Source organism: Artemia sp. Qi Xiang Cuo, chromosome 13 (assembly GCF_049724085.1).
Source record: "Artemia sp. Qi Xiang Cuo chromosome 13, ASM4972408v1, whole genome shotgun sequence".
Classification (NCBI taxonomy): Eukaryota; Metazoa; Arthropoda; class Branchiopoda; order Anostraca; family Artemiidae; genus Artemia; species Artemia sp. Qi Xiang Cuo.
The window spans coordinates 17,829,177-17,850,634 of record NC_142806.1 but is presented as its reverse complement, the minus strand read 5'-3'; the positions used below and the strand labels follow the sequence as shown (position 1 = coordinate 17,850,634).

The window sequence follows — 21,458 nt, the reverse complement described above, 5'->3', positions numbered from 1 at the left end:
AATAAAGGAAAATTTTTAATTTTTTATAACTTTGGTTTCAAAGGTTTTTTCATAATGATGTGGATTAATAATAAATTTAGGGGATTGATTTTTTATTATCGAATAGAATAGTTTTGTATTAGATTTTCGATATTATTTATCTTATTTGAGGTTAATATTATTATATTAATATTTTTAATATAATAAAAGAAACATTTACATAATAATTTTATTACAGTTTTTTCGTTGAATGATCCCCCCACCATCTAGGCTGAGTATTCTATACTAACATGTTTAGGAGTGATTACTTTGAACTATGTTTACAGAAAATTTACGTTTAAGAAATTATTCAACTTTATTTCTGCTCTATTTTATATAATTTCATATATATTTACTTTTAATTTAAAAAAAATGTTCTTGGAAAGGTTTTTTTTTCCTGTTTTTATAAAAGAAAAAAAATATAATAAATTCTTATATACCTTAAATTAAATTTAGCAAATAAGTTAAAATAAAATAAAAAAAAAAACCCACATAGGAATAATTTATTAATTTTATAAAAACAAAATTATATAAAAAATGAAAAAAATAAGTAAAAATTTTTATTACATTTATAGAACACCCCTCAGTATATTCATGAAGACTATACCTTTCCACAGAGCTTTTGACCATAGTGTTCTCAACCTTTTTAGGATGTATGGAGCGAGTGGGGGCTCACTATCGAGGAGGAGGAGAATCTTCTTCTAGCTACATGTGCAGAGAACGAGTGCATCGAGATCACCCCTGAGGAGGAGGAAGAACGTCTCTGTACATGTAGAGCGGTGGATCTCTCGGGGAGTGGGTCCTCGGTTCGAATACATAACCCGCGAGTTCGAGTGCGTGAAGATTTATTTGCTGCTGAGATACCCTCTCCCATAAATATTGTGCCAGTGGAGGGGGATCTGTTGAGGAGTGGGTCCGAGGATTTATTTGCTGAGGAGATACCCTCTCCAACAAATATTATACCAATGGAGGAGGATTATGAGGTTCAAATAATATAGCCTAATGAGGTAGTATACATAAAAACAGTGATAAATATTGATATTACAAAGGAGTAAATATTTGAACATAGATTGTTTGTAAATTTGTTTATTAATAAAATTCGTATATATATACAACAATGTATTTAAATCTTCACTTTATATTTCTTCATCTTCGAGGTATTGGCAACTGTCGTGAACCACTAATGTTGGTAAATCATTTGGATTCACTTTATATTGATCTTGATTGACTGCAAAGTCAGGGTCACATTTTCTACAGTACAATTTAACTTCACTCTTGTCATATCTCTTTGTATAGTCAATGATACTATTTACATTCATATTATGAAATTCAAGAGTTTCAATCTGTCTATTTGAAGCAATATAACAAACAGTGTTTTCAAGTGATGAATCACATTCGGTCACAGAAAAATAAAAATCACTTGGTTTATAGTCATAGTAGGTGGTGTCGTCACAGCGATGACGTAGAAACCAAATTGTATTGTTAACCCAACAGTTGAATCGTAGACCAGATTCCTCTTCCCATACGAATTTAAATCCTCGACGATACCAATCTCGTAGAAATAAACTAAAATCACGTTTAGGATTCTGTCCAATCCGAGCGGGGTAAGTATTTTCCCACTGCTTACATTTATCATTATGACAATTGGAGGAAAGGTGCCCTCTAGGGTGGGAATCACACACCTCTTCAAGACATTAATTACATCCTTTAATTTTTACCGAATAGCCTCTATGTAATTTACAAGGATTACATAATTTACACTTTTCACTATAGTCATCTATAATTGTACAAGTCTCACATTTATTCCAACTGCCAAGATTGTACAAGCACACTTGACATATATATAACATTTTTTCGGTTTCAGATGTCAACCCACTCACAGCTAAAACGAAACTGATCCTCTTCGCTCGATAAATTCAGGGTGGAGGGAAATGGTGGGAGAGAGGAGTAGCTCTGTGACGTTACCTCTTTAGAATGATGTGGGAGCCATCTACATTGATTACATTGTAAATGTTTTCAAAATTATATCCACAATATGATTCTGCTTTGTTAAAATTAATATATAAATAAATTGAGTATAAGCATTTGAATCACATTTTAAAAGTTTCATACAATATTCCACAGGGGGAGAATCACTCCTCATTATATTGTCAAGTGTTCCCCGACAAGAGAATATCCTGCATTTAAGAGATAAATCGAGAAAATCATCATCCAAAATCAAATGTTTTTCCATAAACACTCGATTTGATCTAATTCTCTCTTTCTCAAATTTATTCATTTTTCAGTCCTTTCACTCCGACTGCTGACTATAGACTGACCCTGAGTCGTTACCCTAACCTGACCAGAAAAGAAAGAGAACATTTTCTATTTCGGAACAATTTTATTGAATATTTACAACAACAACAACAACAACAACATCAAAAATACAGAGCATGTACAATCATCGATACTGTTTATTGTCTTAAATATGTTTCACCAATGCACTTAAAGCACATTGAAGTCTATTCATGTGTGCTATATCAACTTTAGCGGCGAAACATAATTGATCCTCCATTTTAAATTTGCTCAAGGATATCATATATCTTGCATATACTGCATCCCATTCCAGACAAAGCCGTGATCCTTTCGTGATTTCCACCGCAATGTTTGGTGCTCTTGTACTATTATCAGCAACTCCACTCTCAACTTCTAATATTGTAAACATTCCACTCGTCTCCATTGTCAACACACGCACAAATATATATCCAAATGAGTAAAGTCAAAATGTTCTTCTTCTTTCTCACTCCTTTGAATTCTATTCACAGAGTAATAAACTATATAAAAAAAACTCGGTCCATATAGTCCCAGCGCCGCTAATATATAACCACGTCTCTGATTGACTGAGAAGGAAGATGTATCAGACTCGTTGGTTGGATGAGAATAAAACATGCGATCTAACTGTTTCAGGGAGAGTAATAACATTTGGCTAGAGCAACAACATCAAATACTATTTCTGAATCATCCATAAAACAGACATGAAAAACATCAAATAAATCGAACAACACACATAACCATCCATGAAAACAGACATAAATGTGACAAAATTCATGTTTTTCAAATTCTCACTGACAAAAACCATAAAACATCCATGAAAACAGACATAAATGTGACAAAATTCATGGTTTTTCAAGTGAGAAAAATTCTGTTTTTTCATTCTCACTGAGAAAACCATAAAACAGACATGAATTGCTGTTGACATAAATAAATGTGACAAAATTCATGTTTTTCAAATTCTCACTGACAAAAACCATTAAACATCCATGAAAAACATCAAATAAATCGAACAACACACACATAACCAGCCAAGAAAACATACATAAATGCGACAAAATTCATGGTTTTTCAAATTCTCACTGACAAAAACCATAAACCACGTGGTTCTCGTGTCAATATATGGTGTTAAAAAAAAGTTGTAGGTGGCAGCAGGGGTGAGCAGTGGGGGCTTTAGGGTCACCTCTACTTTCCTGCTTTCCAGACACTAATATTTTTCAGAATGGAGATTTTTATATCACCTATCTCCACAAAGATACCAAATTATCCAAAGTTGTCAGAACAACTTGTTGGCAACTAGAGAACTCATTCCTTGTTGAAAACAAGCACAAACACAAACTATGCTCTCTATAATTGCATGGCTGTAAGATACCTTAGACATTCCCAGCTGAAACCAAGTATTTAGCAACAGCAGCTTGTAAGTTAAAAGGTCATATGGGAAAACAATGGTAAATATTGTGTTATGAACGTGAATAAAATTAAAAGGAGACACCTAGGAGTAAGCAGACATAAGCATTCGTAAAACATGGCTGATAACCCTGCATGATGCAAATACCACTTTTTTGCAGAGGATTAGTCTTGAATCCGTACGGCCGCACGTCATACCTAAGTAGTGAGGCCGAAGGAGAAGGAGTTTCAAAAATTTGCTCCCCACCCCCTCCCAAAAAAGCCAAAGCCAATATAAACAAATATTCTTTATTACAACGCCCTCAAATAAAACCCTAAAACGTCCACATTTTCTTCTTTTTAAAATTATCATTGTTCCCAGGTCGAGCCTTCAGGACTCTCTTACACAAAAGTGTTTTTTTTTTCCGTTTGAAGTTTTGCTGCCATGACATTGTTCAATCTTGCCTTTGTTTTTGAGGATACCTACTCAATCCGTCGTAACAATTTACCGATCCAATTTTGTGAAAAACAATTTTAAATTTCAACATATTTTTATCTAGGATAGTACTAGCTATTTCCATCAGCAGCGATAAGGTACAACCCAAGCCACAGATATAATCAGAAGTATGGAAAGCCCTATTTTAGACTATTAGAACGGCGGATAGTCCAACTCTAGGTAGCTCAAACTGTAAGTGGGGAAGAGACACTAATGTAAAAGAGACCTTATTCTGTCTCAATTTGCTTCCAGGTACCAAAAAGAGGAAAAAAGTAATATTGGTAAACTCCAAAACATAATTCAGACCAATTTTTATAATTTTGGAGCTTTGCCATTTTTTTTGCATTCAAAAAGAGCAATATGACAGGTATTTGAACATGAAATATCTAAAGAGAAGGAAGGTACACTAATTTAAAGCCGGTTAAATCAAGCAAACACTAAAAGCAAAAGAAAATATATGGTAGTTTTTATTAAAATCCGAATTCTTGCATATGAACAACCAAAATAGAGATCGTTAAGCTATTGCTGAACAAATATATGCTTTAAAGAAACTAATATATTAGCAACAATCCACCCACTCGACTTATGTTATAAACCCTCGAAATTGTGCTGTATATTAAGACGAAATGACAATAGCACCCTTTTACTCAAACTAGATCAAAATTGAAGGTCCAAAGAGCAGTATATGTTCTTTTCAAAATTTGTCAAGATAAAAAGAAAAAGGGACAACGAGAGAGAAAATATTTTTTAGAATCATTAGAACGACAATCTCTCTAAATCAAGAAAGATGGATCTATAAAACAGGAGAAAAAAACACAAACTTAAATCAGCACTTAAACGACAAAAGGCTAAACAAAGGGTAGTCAGAAAAGAGATTTATGTGATTATAAATAAGCAAAGAGAAAACTAAAATCGCCAAAAATTTCTAACAAAGAGACTTTTCAGATCTGAATAGGTATTTTAGAAATAGATTTATGGATTATAATAGTCGTCCTGCGCCTAAAATTCAAGGTAATTTCAATTTAATCCTCTGCATTTAAAGGGGTTTTATTTGAACAAATACAATGAGTTAACCTTTTTCCGTGGAAGAATCTATTTATGATGTAGAAAGTGCTCAACTTGGAGCTTTCTTTATTGTGCCAAACTATCAAACAACCGTATCATCTGGCTTGGAACTGGTAAATAATGGCCAATTAATCATCCTATATAGGGCGTTGCAAGTGAATAATTTAAAAAGAAGCCTTGTCAGAATTTTGTCTGTCAATTTGGTATTCATGAGCCTAAGAGGAAGGAAGAGAGTGACTTTAAGGGTAAAAATCACTCTTTCCAAGCACTGTAGAATGGCATGCACAATTTTATAATTTATAATAGAAATTCCTGCACAGAAAAGCTTTTGCTACATAAAAGTCTTTCTGGGGGAGGGAGGAGGCTCGTATCACAAGTTGTAAACATTCAAATCTTGAATAAAACTAGAATTCAAATTGGTAAAGACTCGCTTTGCAAACAAAAAGCGTGATAAGTGCGAATTAGGTAAACTATCGCTGGGGGGAAAAATTGTTGATTGTTGAGCATTCTATCCAGTCCTTCAACCTTTAAGAAGACAAGCGGGCAGCTTTGAAATTTAAGTCACTTCTTATATAAAATGTATATAATACAAAATAAGTAGGTTTTGCTTAAAAAAGGTGTTTGGAAGTTTCTCAAATTTATTATAGCGCTCAGAAACTTTAATTTCCGCCATTAACTACATATGAATTTTTTTTTTTTTATAGAAGTACATCTTTGATAAAAAGGATATTTCAGACAAGAGCAGTTATTTATAGGGACACAACTTGCATTTTGAAGCCGTTGCCCTTGAGGTGCCTTAAGCCTATCATTAATATATATATATATATATATATATATATATATATATATATATATATATATATATATATATATATATATATATATATATATATATATATATATATATATATTAATTAAGTGAATAAAAAAAGTATCACGTGACACTGTTGCGCAATCATTACGTAAGGTGTGAGCTACAAGTGGGGATTCCCCCCATGGGTTCCTGTGGTAGGGTTACGCAAAATTGCGTTAAGCATATTAGACCTGTATGTTTGAAATGGGGTAAGTCGTATGACGTCATTAGAGTCGAGAGGGGTATGTCACGGAGTCGGGCCAACTGTATTCCCTCTAATAGAACAGGTGACTGCACTATGTAGGTTTGAGGGGCTGGTAGCTTCACTTATCTAGAGACGAGGGTGTGTCGCATGGTGTAACATGCGCTTGAAACGGGGGTGTGCACCGTGAACTCAGAGGGTATGCGCTAGAAACACGTGTGAGGGGTTAGGAGCTTCAGTTATCAAAACTTGTGTATTATAAGGGCCACATTCCAAGTAAACATAAAATATAAAACTGAAATTGAACTCTTCCATTGAATCTGAACCCAACCATTGAACTCTTGCCAAGGTCATTGCACTCTTGCCTAAAATGGAAATCTTGCCAGCTGGGGACAGGTGCGAGGGTGGGACGTCAGAGGGCTCCGTTTAAAATCCAACGTTAATTTCCCTATGGCTGCCGTGACGTCTGAGAGCATGCCGTAGAAATCCTATGCTATTTCCCTATGGCTGTCGTGACGTCAGAGGGTTTTTTCAGAAACAACGCAGGAATTTTTGCCTAGAAACAGGTGCAAGGGGCTAGGAACTTCCGTATTATACGGACCACATTCCAAGTAGTTGAAGCACCTGGCGTGCAAAGTGTGTTTGGTACAATTATTCTGCACATTAGACAGATAGATAGATAAGTGTATTTTAAAGCCAAACATACGGCCATAGGAAATATTGTCACAGTCCAATCTACAGTTTGAAATCCTTCTCAAGATTGCAACCGGCTCAATACGACACATTTTCGAACTTTTGCAAAAGCTTTTCCCAGATCCATAGCTGCTTAATCGACTGTATTTAATGCAATGAACAGGCCGAACAAGGCATTATCGAAAAGTTGCCTTTTTTTAATCGTTCTATAGTGACAATAGCTTGTCAACGAGTTTGACATAGTATCTAACTGGTTAAAACTCAAAAATTATACTTAACTGATCTACTATATACTTCTTTGTATTTTTTCACCACAAAATTTATTTCTCCTCCAATCTCCGCTATTCTTGTATCTGGCCCCCCGTCCTGGAAAATATTCTGCGGGCGCCCTTGTATTGAATACCTAACCTAACCTATATACCTTTTCCCCCCTAAAACCCAAAAAACTAAAGTTTGAATATATTTCCCGTAGGGAGAAACCCCTTGTTTATACAGCGTCAGATAGGATATCACCGGGTAACGCTTACTTCATCTTTGCTTTTCTCGAGTGGCTGGCTCGCATGTTTTACAGCTAATAGAGCAGTACCAATAATTCTCTATACTGGATCCATTTCAATTAATTTTTAATAATCTTTTTGAGCCAAAAAGATATAGAATAAACATCAGAGGAAAATGGGTTAATTTTGCAGTTCTGAATAAAAGTCAAATAAATTTCCAAGCGTGAAACCACCACAAATTACCATCAATAAGTAAATGAAACCCAAAACTAGCATAAATTACAATTAATAACAGAGTCAAACTCAAAACGAGAAGAAACTAAAATGATTAGGACTGGAGCCACATATAACTTCTAAATACCATCAGCTAATTTGAAATCATAAAACATTCAAACAGTATTTTATTCTCAATTAAGAGCAAGTTTTGTGCTGGCCTTTGAAAAGCAAGGTGGCGTCAGCCCTACTTATCTTAGTTCCCCCTCCATTTGAGTTTGAATGGGTTATTTATTTTAATTAATTAAAAAAAAAACTTTCCCACAGAACAAATTTTCCAAGGAAAAGTAAAGAGCTCCATTAAGCCAAAAATGACCGGAAATAAAGTCAAATAATCTTCCAAGCGTAAAACTACCACAAATGACTATCAATAAATAAATGAAACTCAAAACGAACTAAAATTACAATAAACAGCGAGTCAATCTCAAAACGAGCAAAAATTAACATTAGTACGGCTGACAACCGGCATTCTTTCTCAAGACCAGAACATAATTTGCGCTTTACTGATGGAAAAAAAAAACGAAAGATCGTGGATTGTCAGTTTAATTGACATATACTGATATTTATTCTTCAAACTTTTGATAAATTTTTATATATGAAATTAAAAAAGGTGAAAAAATTTAAAACGTGTTTTGTTTTCTGTAAAGCGCAAATTATGTTCTGGTCTTGAGAAAGCATGGGGGTTATCAGCCGTAATAAAGTTAATTTTTGCTCGTTTTGACATTGACTCCTAGTTATTGTAATTAATGTTTGTTTTGACTTTCGTTTATCAATTGAAATTGCGATTTTCAATGGAAATATCATCGAAATTTTCAATGATATTTCTAGCTATTATAGAGTGGTGCTGCCTATGATATTGCTTATATGCCCTTTTGAAAACCTGTTTTATCGTCTGATTGAAACCTGTTTTATGCATACAGTTTTATCGTCTAATTGAAACTCCTCCTAAACTTTCCCTAAAAGTTTCACTTTAATACCCTTAGCGTTGTTAGTTACAGTAACTGTGGTGGTAGTATTAAAAGTATACACATAGTGCCTTCTGGCTAGTTCAAAGTCTCCCAAGACTTACCCTTAAAGGTCTAACTTAATTAGGTCTTCTTCATATATTGCTTTGTCACCTTTTTGAAAGTCCACATGATCAAAGTTTGTTTTTATTTATTTCAACTTCTACCTAAATATCAAACAGTTCGGGGTAACGAACTGTAAGTAAGGAGCGACCCGGCTCAATGGTAACCGAAACTCTAAAAAACGGAATTTTGATACCAATAGATACATCAAAAGAATCAGATTTTAATTCTGATTTCAAATATATAAGTTTAATCAAGGTTAATTTTACATATAAAAAGTTACACGCCTGAGAAAATTTGGCTGATTTTCGAAAAAAGGGGGAAAGACCCCCTAAAAATTATACAGCCTTAATGAAAATCACACCATCATACAGAGAACCCTACTGTAGAGGTTTCAAGCTCCTATCTACAAAAATGTGGAATTTTCCATTTACGCGCCTGAGAAAATTTGGCTGATTTTCGAAAAAAGGGGGAAAGACCCCCTAAAAGTTATACAACCTTAATAAAAATCACACCATCATATTCAACGTATCAGAGAACCCGACTGTAGAGGTTTCAAGCTCCTATCTACAAAAATGTGGAATTTTCCATTTTTTGCCAGAAGAAAGATCACGAATGCGTGTTTATTTTTTTGTTTGTTTTTTTCCCAGGGGTGATCGTATCGACCCAGTGGTCCTAGAATATCGTGGGAGGGCTCATTGGAGCGGAAATTAAATTTCTAGTGCCCTTTTTAAGTGACCAGAAAAATGGAGGGCAACTAGGCCCCCTCCCACGCTCATTTTTTCCCAAAGTCATCTGATCAAAATTTTGAGATAGCCATTTTGTTCAGCATGGTCTAAAATATTATAACTATGTCTTTTAAGATGACTTAACCCCTCGAAGCCCCCAGGAGGAGGGCTGAAAGTTATGAACTTTACCCAATGTTAACATGTACTATTGGTTATTGGGACCCGGCTCAATGGTAACCGAAACTCTAGAAAACGGTATGTTGATACAAATAGATACATCAAAAGAATAGGATTTTAATGCTGATTTCAAATATATAAGTTTCATCAAGTTTAATCCTACCTCTCAAAAGTTAAGCGCCTGAGAAAATTTGGCTGATTTTCGAAAAAAGGGGGAAGACCCCCTACAAGTTATAGAACCGGAATGAAAATCACACCAGCATATTCCGCGTATCAGAGAACCCTACTGTAGAGGTTTCAAGCTCCTATCTATAAAAATGTGGAATTTTGCATTTTTTGCCAGAAGAAAGATCACGGGTGCGTGTTTATTTTATTTTTTTTTTTCCCCATGGGTGATCGTATCGACCCAGTAGTCCTAGAATATCGTTGGAGGGCTCATTGGAATGGAAATTAAAAGTTCTAGTGCCCTTTTTAAGTGACCAAAAAAAATGGAGGGCAACTAAGCCCCCTCCCAAGCTCATTGTTTTCCCAAAGTCACTTGGCCAAAATTTCTAGATAGCCATTTTGTCCAGCATGGTCGAAAATATTATAACAATGTCTTTTAGGATGACTTAATCCCCCGAATCTCCCAGGAGGAGGGCTGAAAGCTATGAACTTTACCCAATGTTAACATATAGTATTGGTTATTGGGAAGTATACAGTACAGACGTTTTCAGGGGAGATTTTTCCTGGTAGTGGGGGGGAGGTTGGGCAGAGACGTACGGAGGGGGGGCCTCCAGGCCCTGGCGCTCCCCGAAATATCACGATTTTTTTCATTTTCCCATAATTTTCTGATTTTTCTCACAGAATAATGGGTTTGAAGGATTTGCCCCCCCCCGAAACAAATTGGGCCCCCCCGAAACAAATTCCTGCGTACGTGCCTGGGGTCGGGGGTTATGTAGGAGGATCTTTCCATGAAGGAAGTTTTCATGGGGGAAGGGACATTGCTATGAAGGGGACGCTGGACTTCCCAGCATTATTTAAAAAAAGATCAGAAATTAATTATAAAAAAACAAGTTTTTCAACTGCAACAGCAGCAACATCAAAACTTTAAACGAACAGAAAATATTACATATATGATTGGGTTCACCCGCTAGTCAATACCTCATTCTGTAAGCCAGAGATTTTTTAGTACTTTAATAAGAGCTATTTATTCTAATTAACGGCCTTTGTGATTAAGCGGTCATTTTTAAGGAATTGGAACAAAATTTGAACTTTTACTTAAAGAGCAAGGTATTGACTAGGGGACGAACCCCCTAATATATGTATTAAAAATATATGAATATAGAAGTTCGTTACGTAAGTTAATTCGTAAGTTACGTATATTTATTACTAATAAAAACGTTCGTAAATAAAGTGAAACAAGTTTCGAGAAAGCCATTTAACCAAATAAAAGTAAATTAATATGAAAATTTTGTTTTAATTATTCATGCACTGTGAATCAAGATCAAAACCTTCATTTATTCAAAAACGTTCAAAAATTAAATTAAAAAAAACAAGTTTTTTTAACTGAAAGTAAGGAGTGACATTAAAACTTAAAACGAACATAAATTATTCCGTATATGAAAGGGGCTGTCCCTCCTCAACGCCTTGCTCTTTACGCTAAAGTTGGACTTTCTCACAACTCTATTTTTGTTAAACAATAAAAAACTTTATCGTAAAGAGCAAGGCGTTGAGGAGGGGACAGTCCCTTTCATATACGGAATAATTTCTGTTCGTTTTAAGTTTTAATGTTGCTCCTTACTTTCATTTAAAAAAACTTTTTTTTTTTTTGTTTAATTCCTTAAAAGTTTCACCTTAATATCCTTAGATTGCACAGTAGCAATAGCTGTAGCAGCATTAGTAGCAGTATGCGCATAACCCCTTTGGTTTCTTCAAAATCCCCTTCCAAGCACTAACATTACTAGGGCTGACAACCCCCATGCCTTCTCAAGACCAGAACATAACTTAGGCTTTACTGAAAAAAAAGAGAAAAAAATGACTGTGGATTGTTAGTTTGATATACCTATAAACTCAAAACGAAGTTCCGATTAGACCAGGTACGCTCCCCCCCCCCCCTAAAATTCAGCCTATGGGCGCCCATGACTATTACATAAATGGGTGGGGAGTTCCCACCTAAATACATCGCTCTTCACGCTACAGTTTTTCGCCACTTTAAAAAAGTTACTTATTGTCCTTAAACGACCCTTGTGTTTCAGGAGTTGTTTTTAAAGAATTGGCACAAAATTTAAACTTTATCGTAAAGAGCGAGGTGTTGAGGAGGAGCCAACCCACATTGTATACGTAATAATTTCTGATCCTTTCAAGTTTTGATGTTGCTCCTTACTTTCAGTTGAAAAAACTTGTTGTTTTTTAAATTTGAGAGGAAGAAGAAGAGGAATTTATAGTTTCCAGGGGATATCTTACTGAATAAAACTAGCGCAGAGGATGGAAGCTGAACGTGTTTTCTCTTCAACAGATAAAACACAAACTGACAATCCCATTTATGCCTGTGCAGTAGGTAATGAAAAAATCAGCCGTGTTTGAAGGCTTGGGACTTAATAAAATTAACAAATTCTTGGACATGCACAAAAAGAAACTTTATTGCCAAAATAGAACAAAAACTTTGAGTAAACGTTTCGCAAAATAATTTTATTTTGTTGTCCCTTGCTCGAAGAGACAAGCTGCTGCTTTTTGGGTCAAACATATCCCTTTTAAAATTATGTGAAGCAATGCATTTTTATAAATCTGTAGACCATTTACACAAAGTTCCAAGTGGTTTTACAGGAATAACTGGAATAGAGCTAATTTTGTACTTTATATTACTACGTTGTCCGCGTTATTGGGTTCTATAAAAGCTCCTTACCATTTGCTTCAAGTTACAGACCGTTTCTCAAATGATAAGCAGTCTCTAAATGATTATTTTGATAAATCAATTTAGTGCTTAAGATAAGCAGAGACCAAAGTTGTTCCTCTAGAAAAGGTTAAAGCTAAAACTAGAAAGTCAGAATGGGTTTTGAGACCAGAATTAGAATTTGTAAAGAATAAAGATAAGTTTTTGGCTAGAATTAAAGGTATGTTGCAGTCGGCCAAATCAAGAAATTGTCTTTGATCTGTAGTAACGTACCAAGCTTGTTTATAAAAAAGGTTTACGGCAGTCTAGGTTATCTGGTTTTTATTTTTCTGTGTCGGGAAAGGAGTGGTTTCATGTTCTGAATTCGGATAAGCTTAGTAGTGATTTTTCTGAAAGTCCTATAGCATTTCATACTTGGGTGTCCTATTATAATGATATTTTCGGCAAGGTGAACCGGGAAGTTGAAAAGCTTTTTAGTAACCTTCTTGAGTCGTGTTTGCCTAATCATATTTCTCAGAGTAATGTATTACCAGTTTCTACTGTTGATATTGGTCAAGCTATTAAGAATATGCAATCTAGCTCTGTTGATCAAGACGGAATTTCGTCTTATCATCTAAAAGTAGGTTGCCCAACTTTGATAGATCATCTTCAGCTACTGTTTCAGATGTGTTTATCTACTTCTATGGTTCCCGACAGCTTTCTCTGTGGCACAGTCACCTCGGTTTTGAAGCGTGGAAAAACTTCGTCAGAGTGTAGTTCTTATCGACCAATTACTGTTTCGTGCACTCTTAGCAAAGTTTTTGAATATATTCTTCTCCCTTTCATTTCGGAAAATATTATTTTTAGTGCAAACCAATTTGGCTTTCAAAAAAGGCTTGGATCTCAGCACGCTCATCGTGTTCTTGGTCCTCTCCTGTTTGCAATCTATTAATGATAAATCTCCTCTTCCTATCTGTGCTCTTGATCTTTCAAAATCTTTCGTTAGTATAGTCCACTCACATGCAATTTATTCCCTTTTTTCCAACAATATTAACCTTTCTATTGTTGTTTTGTTACGGTAATGGTATTCGAATTCTTTTATTCGGGTAAAATGTAATGGATTAGTTTCTGATTCAAGGGTGTTTCTTCGGCGTGGGGTCCGTCAGGGTGGTGTGCTTTCTCCAACTTTTTTTAAGTTATGTATTGCTCCTATTCTTCCATCCTTGCCTTCGACTTTCATTTCTGATGGAGTTGATGTCTCGTATCTTGCTTATGCGGACCATGTTCTCCTTGTCAGTCGTTCTAGGACTACACTCTCACATTCTGTCAGCTGGATCTCAAACCAGTTCAGACGGATTGGGTTTATGTTGAATGTTGATAAGGGCGAACATATTTCATTTAATTCCAGTGCCAGTCTCCCTCTTAATTGTGTTTTTTTCTCTATTCCCTGTGTCTCTTCTTTTCAGTGGCTTGGTCTTCACATTACTAATAATCTCAAATACTTCAGGCTCTGACAGTTTCTAATACAAAAAAAAAAAAATTCAGATAGGATATTCAAAAATTTTTGCAAATAGAGGGAGGTACGATAGAAAAGCGCTTGGGAAATTATATTCTTCTTTTTGCGATCATTCTATTCTTTTTTTATCTGGTTTTCTTCTAATTCTGAAGCCTAAAGATCTGAATTATCTCTGGATTTGTTATTTTAAATTTTCTCGGTACCTTTTGTGCCTCCTTCCATGGTTCCGGTACCGGCATCTAATATCGTGATTCGGCCTCCCTGATTTACGGGAAAAAGTTACTGTGATTGCGGGAAAGCTGTCGTTGTCTGCAGGTCTTACTGCGCATCATAATTTACGTCGTCTTATTAAATAATTGTTAAATGTGAGAGTTTGTTTTTTTATAGAGGTTTTTTATTAGTTATTTGTTTTTATTTTTTTTTATGTACTCCGCTTCTTTTTTATAGTGGGTAATAAATAAATTATTATTATTATTATTATTAGTTTAGTAAAACTACACAAATACACAACAAAAGCAGAAGTTATTTGGAGGAAACCTTTTAATATTTATATCAAACAAAATCACCATCATTTTATAAGGGTTTTTCAAGCTTCTGCTGGTTTTTGGTTTGAAACCAATCCCTTTTAAAATAAACTACATTAATTTTATTTTAAATCAAACCAGTAGTCAAAGGAAAGAGGAGTGTACTATAGCTATTCAAAAACAATACAAAAACAGAGGTTGTTTGGAGATAAGCTCTAGTATTGAAATGACAAAAACCACTTTGATGTCACAAGGGGTTTTTAAGCTTCTAGGTACATAGTTGCTTTTTTTCATCAGGGTTTGCAAGGGAAATCCTTATGGAAGTCAATCTTTTTTTAAATTTCGTTTGTGACAACTCCAAGACTTTCAAAAATATCTCATATGTCTTCTAGATTTACCTATTTTAAGGCAAATGGGCTTTAAAACTAAACACTTTCTTGGACACGCTGAGAAAGGAAATTTTTTGACAAAATAGAACAAAACTTTGCGTATATGTTTCTTAAAATAATCTTATTTTGTTCCCTCTTGCTTCGAAAGAAAACCTGCTGGTTTTAGGGATCAAACCAATCCCTTTTAAAAATTAAGTATAGAAATGTTTTTTTTTTTTTTTTTTAATAAAAAAAGTATTCAAAGGAAAGAGGAGTGTACTATAGCTTATTCAAATACACATACAAAAGCAGAGGTTGTTTGGATGATATAGCTCTAATATTGATATGACAAAAACCACCTTGATGTCACAAGGGCTTTTCAAGCTTCTAGGTACATAGCTGTCTTTTTTCATCAGGGTTTGCAAGGGAAATCCTTATGGAAGTCAATCTTTTTTTAAATTTCGTTTGTGACAACTCCAAGACTTTCAAAAATGTCTCATATGTCCTCTAGATTTACCTATTTTAAGGCAAAGGGGCTTTAAAACTAAACACTTTCTTGGACACGCTGAGAAAGAAAATTTTTCGACAAAATAGAACAAAACTTTGCGTATATGTTTATTAAAATAATTTTATTTTGTTCCCTCTTGCTTCGAAATAAAAGCTGCTGGTTTTAGGGATCAAACCAATCCCTTTTAAAAATTAATTATAGAAATGTTTTTTTTTTTTTTTTTTAATCAAAACAGTAGTCAAAGGAAAGAGGACTGTACTATAGCTATTCAAAAAACATACAAAAGCAGAGGTTGTTTGGAGATAAGCTCTAATATTGATATGACAAAAACCACTTTGATGTCACAAGGGGTTTTTAAGCTTCTAGGTACATAGTTGCTTTTTTTCATCAGGGTTTGCAAGGGAAATCCTTATGGAAGTCAATCTTTTTTTAAGTTTCGTTTGTGACAACTCCAAGACTTTCAAAAATGTCTCATATGTCCTCTAGATTTACCTATTTTAAGGCAAATGGGCTTTAAAACTAAACACTTTCTTGGACACGCTGAGAAAGAAAATTTTTCGACAAAATAGAACAAAACTTTGCGTATATGTTTCTTAAAATAATTTTATTTCGTTCCCTCTTGCTTCGAAAGAAAAGCTGCTGGTTTTAGGGATCAAACCAATCCCTTTTAAAAATGAAGTATAAAATTTTTTTTTTTTTTTTATCAAAACAGTAATCAAATGGAATATTAGTTTCTATGTACACAAATATTGATGTAGCAATATCTGAGCAGGTATTAAAAATAAAATAGAAGAAAACTAACATTTAATTGAAGATTCAACAACAGGAATAGATTGCGTGGTTTTAATGTACCTAGTCAAAATTTGTAATAAGTATTCAATGTATTTTCAGTTCCGTAATTCTTTTTAGCACCAAAAAATGTCTTCCAATGGGAGCACCGCTAGCCGGGTTATTAGCGAGCATTTATGTAGAACACCTAGAAAATTTGGCCTTAAATTCATATTTTTTTAAACATATCTATTGGGGGCGTTATATGAATGATGTAATATCGCTCTTGAATTATGGAGAAAGTGAACTTAGGGGCTTTCTAGATCACCTTAATACATATGACCGAAATTTACAATTTACCTTAGAAATTGAAAATGCAAATAAATTCCCGTTTCTGGGTGTATTAATTATTCGTAGCATTGATAAACTGGATTTTACTATTTACAGAAAAGCCACAAAAAATTTGCGAATAAAATTATAACCGAATTAAAGAATCTAAAACAAAATGGCATAATCATCCCACAATTGTATACATAAATTGTCACAGCCCAATCTATAGTTTGAAACCCTTCTCAAGAATGTAACCGGCTCAATGCGACATATTCTCGAACTTTTTCAACAGCTTTTACCCAGATCCATAGCTGCTTAATCGACAGTATTTAATGCAATGAACATGCCGAACAGGACGTTATCGGAAGTTGTCCTTTTTCAATGGTTCTATAGTGACAATAGCTTGTCAGCAATTTTGCCATATTAGCTAACTGGTTAAAACTCAAAAATAATGCTTAACTGATCAACGATATATTTCTTTGTATTTTTTCTTTACCACAAAATTTATTTCTCCTCCAATCTCTTCTGGTATCTGCCCCCCACCCTCCTGGAAAATATTCTGCGGGTGCCCTTGTATTGAATACCTAATCTAGGCACCTTTTTCCCCTAAAACCCAAATAACTAAAGTTTGAATATATTTCCCGTAGTGAGAAACCCCTTGTTTATACAGCGTTAGATAGGATATCACCGGGTAACACCTACTTCATCTTTGCTTTTCTCGAGTGGCTGGCTCGCGTGTTTTACAGCTAATACAACAGTACCGATATTTCTCTATACTGGATCCATTTCAATTAAATTTCAATAATCTTTTTGAGCCAAAAAGATATAGAATAAACATCAGAGGAAAATGGGTTAATTTTGCAGTTCTGAATAAAAGTCAAATAAACTTCCAAGCGTGAAACCACCACAAATTACCATCAATTAAGTAAATGAAACCCAAAACTAGCATAAATTACAGTAAATTAGTCAAACTCAAAACGAGCAGAAACTAAAATGATTAGGACTGGAGCCGAATATAACTTCTAGATACCATCAGCTAATTTGAAATCATAAAATATTCAAACAGTATTTTGTTCTCAATTAAGAGCAAATTTTGTGCTGGTCTTTGAAAGGCAAGGTGGCGTCAGCCCTACTTATCTTAGTTCCTGCTCCATTTGAGTTTGAATGGGTTATTTACTTTAATCAATTAAAAAAAACTTTCCCACAAAACAAGTTTTTCAAAGGAAGGTAAAGAGCTCCATTAAGCCAAAAATGACCGGAAATTAAGTCAAATAATCTTCCAAGCGTAAAACTACGACAAATCACTATCAATAAATAAATGAAACTCAAAACGAACTGAAATAAATTTTTATATACGAAATTAAAAAATGTGAAAACATTTAAAACGTGTTTTGTTTTCTGTAAAGCGCCAATTATGTTCTGGTCTTGAGAAAGCATGGGGGTTATCAGCCGTACTAAAGTTAATTTTTGCTCGTTTTGACATTGACTCCTAGTTATTGTAATTTCTGTTTGTTTTGAGTTTCATTTATCGATTGAAATTACGCTTTTCAATGGAAATATCATCAAAATTTTAAATGATATTTTTTAGCTATTATAGTGATGCTGCCTATGATAGTGCTTATGTGCCCTTTTGAAATCCTGCATGCATATAGTTTTATCGTCTAATTAAAACTCCTAAAGCTGCTGGTTTTTGGGATCAAACCAATCCCTTCTAAAAAATAAGTATAGAAATGTTTTTTTTTTTAGTATAGAAATGTTTAATCAAAACAGTAGTCACATGGAATATTAGTGCATTTAATTTATTCAAACACAACACAAAAGCAGAGGTTGCTTGAATGTATACTCTAATATTGACGTGACAAAAACCACCTTGGTGTCACAAGGGCTCTTCAAGCTTCAAGGTGCACAGCTGCCTTTTTTCATCAGGGTTTATTAGGAAAATCCATACGGAAGTCAACCTTTCTTTAAAGTTTGTTTATAACAGCTTCAAAACTTTCAGCAATGTCTGATATATCAGACGGATTTGCCAAACAGTAAGCTGCAATTTCTTTGTTATACAAACGTATTAAGTATTCCCTATAACCTGAAACAGGCTTAGTTCTATCAGGCTGCATCCAATTAGTGAATTTCTTTGAGAAGTCTGCATATTTTCATTTCTCTCCATTATTTAGTGTGAAAGAAAGATCAAGAGCAGTCGTATTACAACCCATGGCACTTAGTTTATTCCCTTTTTTGGAATAACGCCAACCAACTAGACCGTCTGGCTGATGATAAGTGTCATGAGAACCGTTGTGAGACACTTCCAGAAGGCAGGGACTATTACAAAGAGGACATGGCTCTTGACATGCTTTGCAAAAAGCCGCTTCAAAATGAATATTGTCCTGAAGTTGTATGTAAACATTGTTCATAATATGGTCTTTATCCAAGGTTGTATAAGACTGGGAAATTATGTTGATCATGGCATCAATATGTCGCTGCTCAAAATGAACAGACAATTTGTCCAACTCTGTCCAGCCGTAAGTATTCATTTCTTTTGTCAATTCGTCGGCAATATGTGTGCTCTTAAATATTTTTAGTGAATTGAAAAGCTGATGAAACTGAAAAGACTTTAATTCCGTTTTTTCATCCTTTGGAGCCGCTTGATACGTGTTTCTTAAGCAAGTTTCAAGTTGATCTTGGAACTTAGCCCATTTTAGATCTTCAGAGAGTGCTTCAATTTCAAAGCCAATCAGTCTACAAGTCGTAAGCCTTTTCAAATCACTAGGATTTTTTATTTTACACAAGACATCAGCAATACCTTTTGGCTCAACTTCCTCAATTAAAAATAAATCCATGTGACCTTGAATATTTTTTGTATATTGAGGCCAGCATTTATTTCTTAATTTGGCCATCACGCTTTCTTGAACTTCCTTATTAAAAGCTTCAAAAGAGTGTCTTGAAAAATAATCCTCAAGCCTTGATGCCATTAAGTCCACTTCATCCAAACCACTTGCGATGTCAAGACAAAACCCTTGCATGACCTTTTTCATTGAAAGGAAACGCTTGTAAACTGAATTCTCCTCCTCCCACTTTCCTTGAATTTCTAAAAAGAAAACTACTAATATCTCGTACGCATCTCTATGAACTTTTTTCCTTTTTTCTTTGGTAATTTTTTTGTTCTCACGTCGAAGATATTTTTCAACCTCACCAATTACATCATGTACAGCTGCATCAGAATAGTATTTCTTTCCGGTTGTGATACTGACTATTATACGAAAAAGGTTTTTTTCAATTCGATCTTCATTGCTTTCACTCTGAGAAAGCCATTTCATATATTCATCATATATGCTTTCAAAAGTTTTCTTGAGTCCATCTTCCCATAATCTCTTCCAGATCGGTCTATTTTGCCCAATATTAGTTTCCTCGTGAGATAAGAGGTCAATTCCTAATGCCTCAATCGTGTGATTATTCATGTAAGCCTTTAGAACGGTATTTCTGACATCCATTGGAGGGTTTTCTTTATTTACTTTTTGTAGAATATTATCAAAATATGTGTCAAACATTGCTATCAATTGCTGTCTTGATTTGTCTTTGAGACTCTTCATTTTAAATTCTTCTATTATTTTGTCTCTCATTTCTTTTTCATATTCACCAACCTTTACGTCAAACAAAAGTAGATTCTTCAAGAATACTTCTAGTTTATCACGCCATTGACCTGTTTGACGGGAGATAGTGTCTTCCACCTTTCTGGTGTATTCAGTTTTCCACTTTTGGTTCTCTTTTTGTTCAAAAATTCTGTATACCTCTTCTTCAAATTTTTCAGTATGGGGCTTCATCTTCACATCAAGATCTTCAACCGCATCATTTATTTTTCTAAAAGTCATCAGCTCTTCTGTTTTCGAAGAACTTTCTTTCTTATATATGTCCTTTAATAAATCGTATTGCTCTTCATATTTCAGGATATATGATCTTCTTAGGGTCTGATAAATTCGCTCTATTTCAGAGTACACGTGTCTCTCGATGACCGTTTCAAAAGACAAGTCAAAATTAGAGTTGTTCAAGCACTCCCAAACCAAGAACAAATAATTATCCAGACTTTCAATTTTTCGAGCACTCCACCCAGACTGTCTAACAACCTGCTCATGGATATACTCTCGAAAATCAATAATTTGCAGGCTAAACTCTTCATTTGGGATGTCATTAGGTGGATCCCCTTTTGTGTTGCATCCAAATACACGTATGTCTTGTTCATTGCTGAACATCTTTGGAAAGCTGATGGACGTATGCATATCTAAATCTCCTAGTGAATTTGCTTGTGCAAAAGATTCAACAAGTGTTACTGATAGTTGTGTAAAAATATTCAGAAGTTTGCTTTTGTTTTCTTGATGACACTTCACCTGATTATAAGCTGCAAAAATTTTACAGCTAAGCAAGCCTCCTCGTTCTTCTGCCAATTTAGAGCCTTTATACGCAAGTGCAACAATAGGCAGTATTTCTTTTAAGGCATTGTCATTTTCACCTTTAATAACCAGAATGACAGCATCTGATGGCAAAATAGATAGGGTTGCAATCTTATTATCGCGCTTCGCACAGCCATGTATACCCCTATGTTCTGGTGAACGTACACCTTCTGTGTCCAAGATAACCACGTAGTCATACTCTTTTCGGTTTGCAGTCTTTACTAGGGTCATGGTAAGGCCTCTAGTACACTGACCTACACTGGCTGCAAGAGAAATACCGAACATCGTATTCAACAATGTTGACTTTCCACTGCTTTGCTCTCCCAGAACAGATAATACAAAAATTCTTTTGTTTGGAAGCAAAGAGCTCAAATTTTTAAATAATGCGC

General features: G+C 34.5%; 1 protein-coding gene and 1 pseudogene across 2 annotated transcripts in view; both read right to left on the bottom strand.

Moving 5' to 3' along the window:
• The window catches only part of LOC148945031 (exportin-5-like), a 155,699-nt pseudogene that overhangs the window by 91,213 nt on the left and 43,028 nt on the right, over positions 1–21,458 (bottom strand). The gene's annotated exons all lie outside the window — the stretch shown is intronic.
• Positions 18,375–21,452, bottom strand: LOC148945032 (interferon-induced very large GTPase 1-like). The gene has a single exon (XM_089098568.1). The coding sequence runs from the start codon at positions 21,352–21,354 to the stop codon at positions 18,781–18,783; it is 2,574 nt and encodes an 857-aa protein (XP_088954694.1). The 5' UTR covers positions 21,355–21,452; the 3' UTR covers positions 18,375–18,780.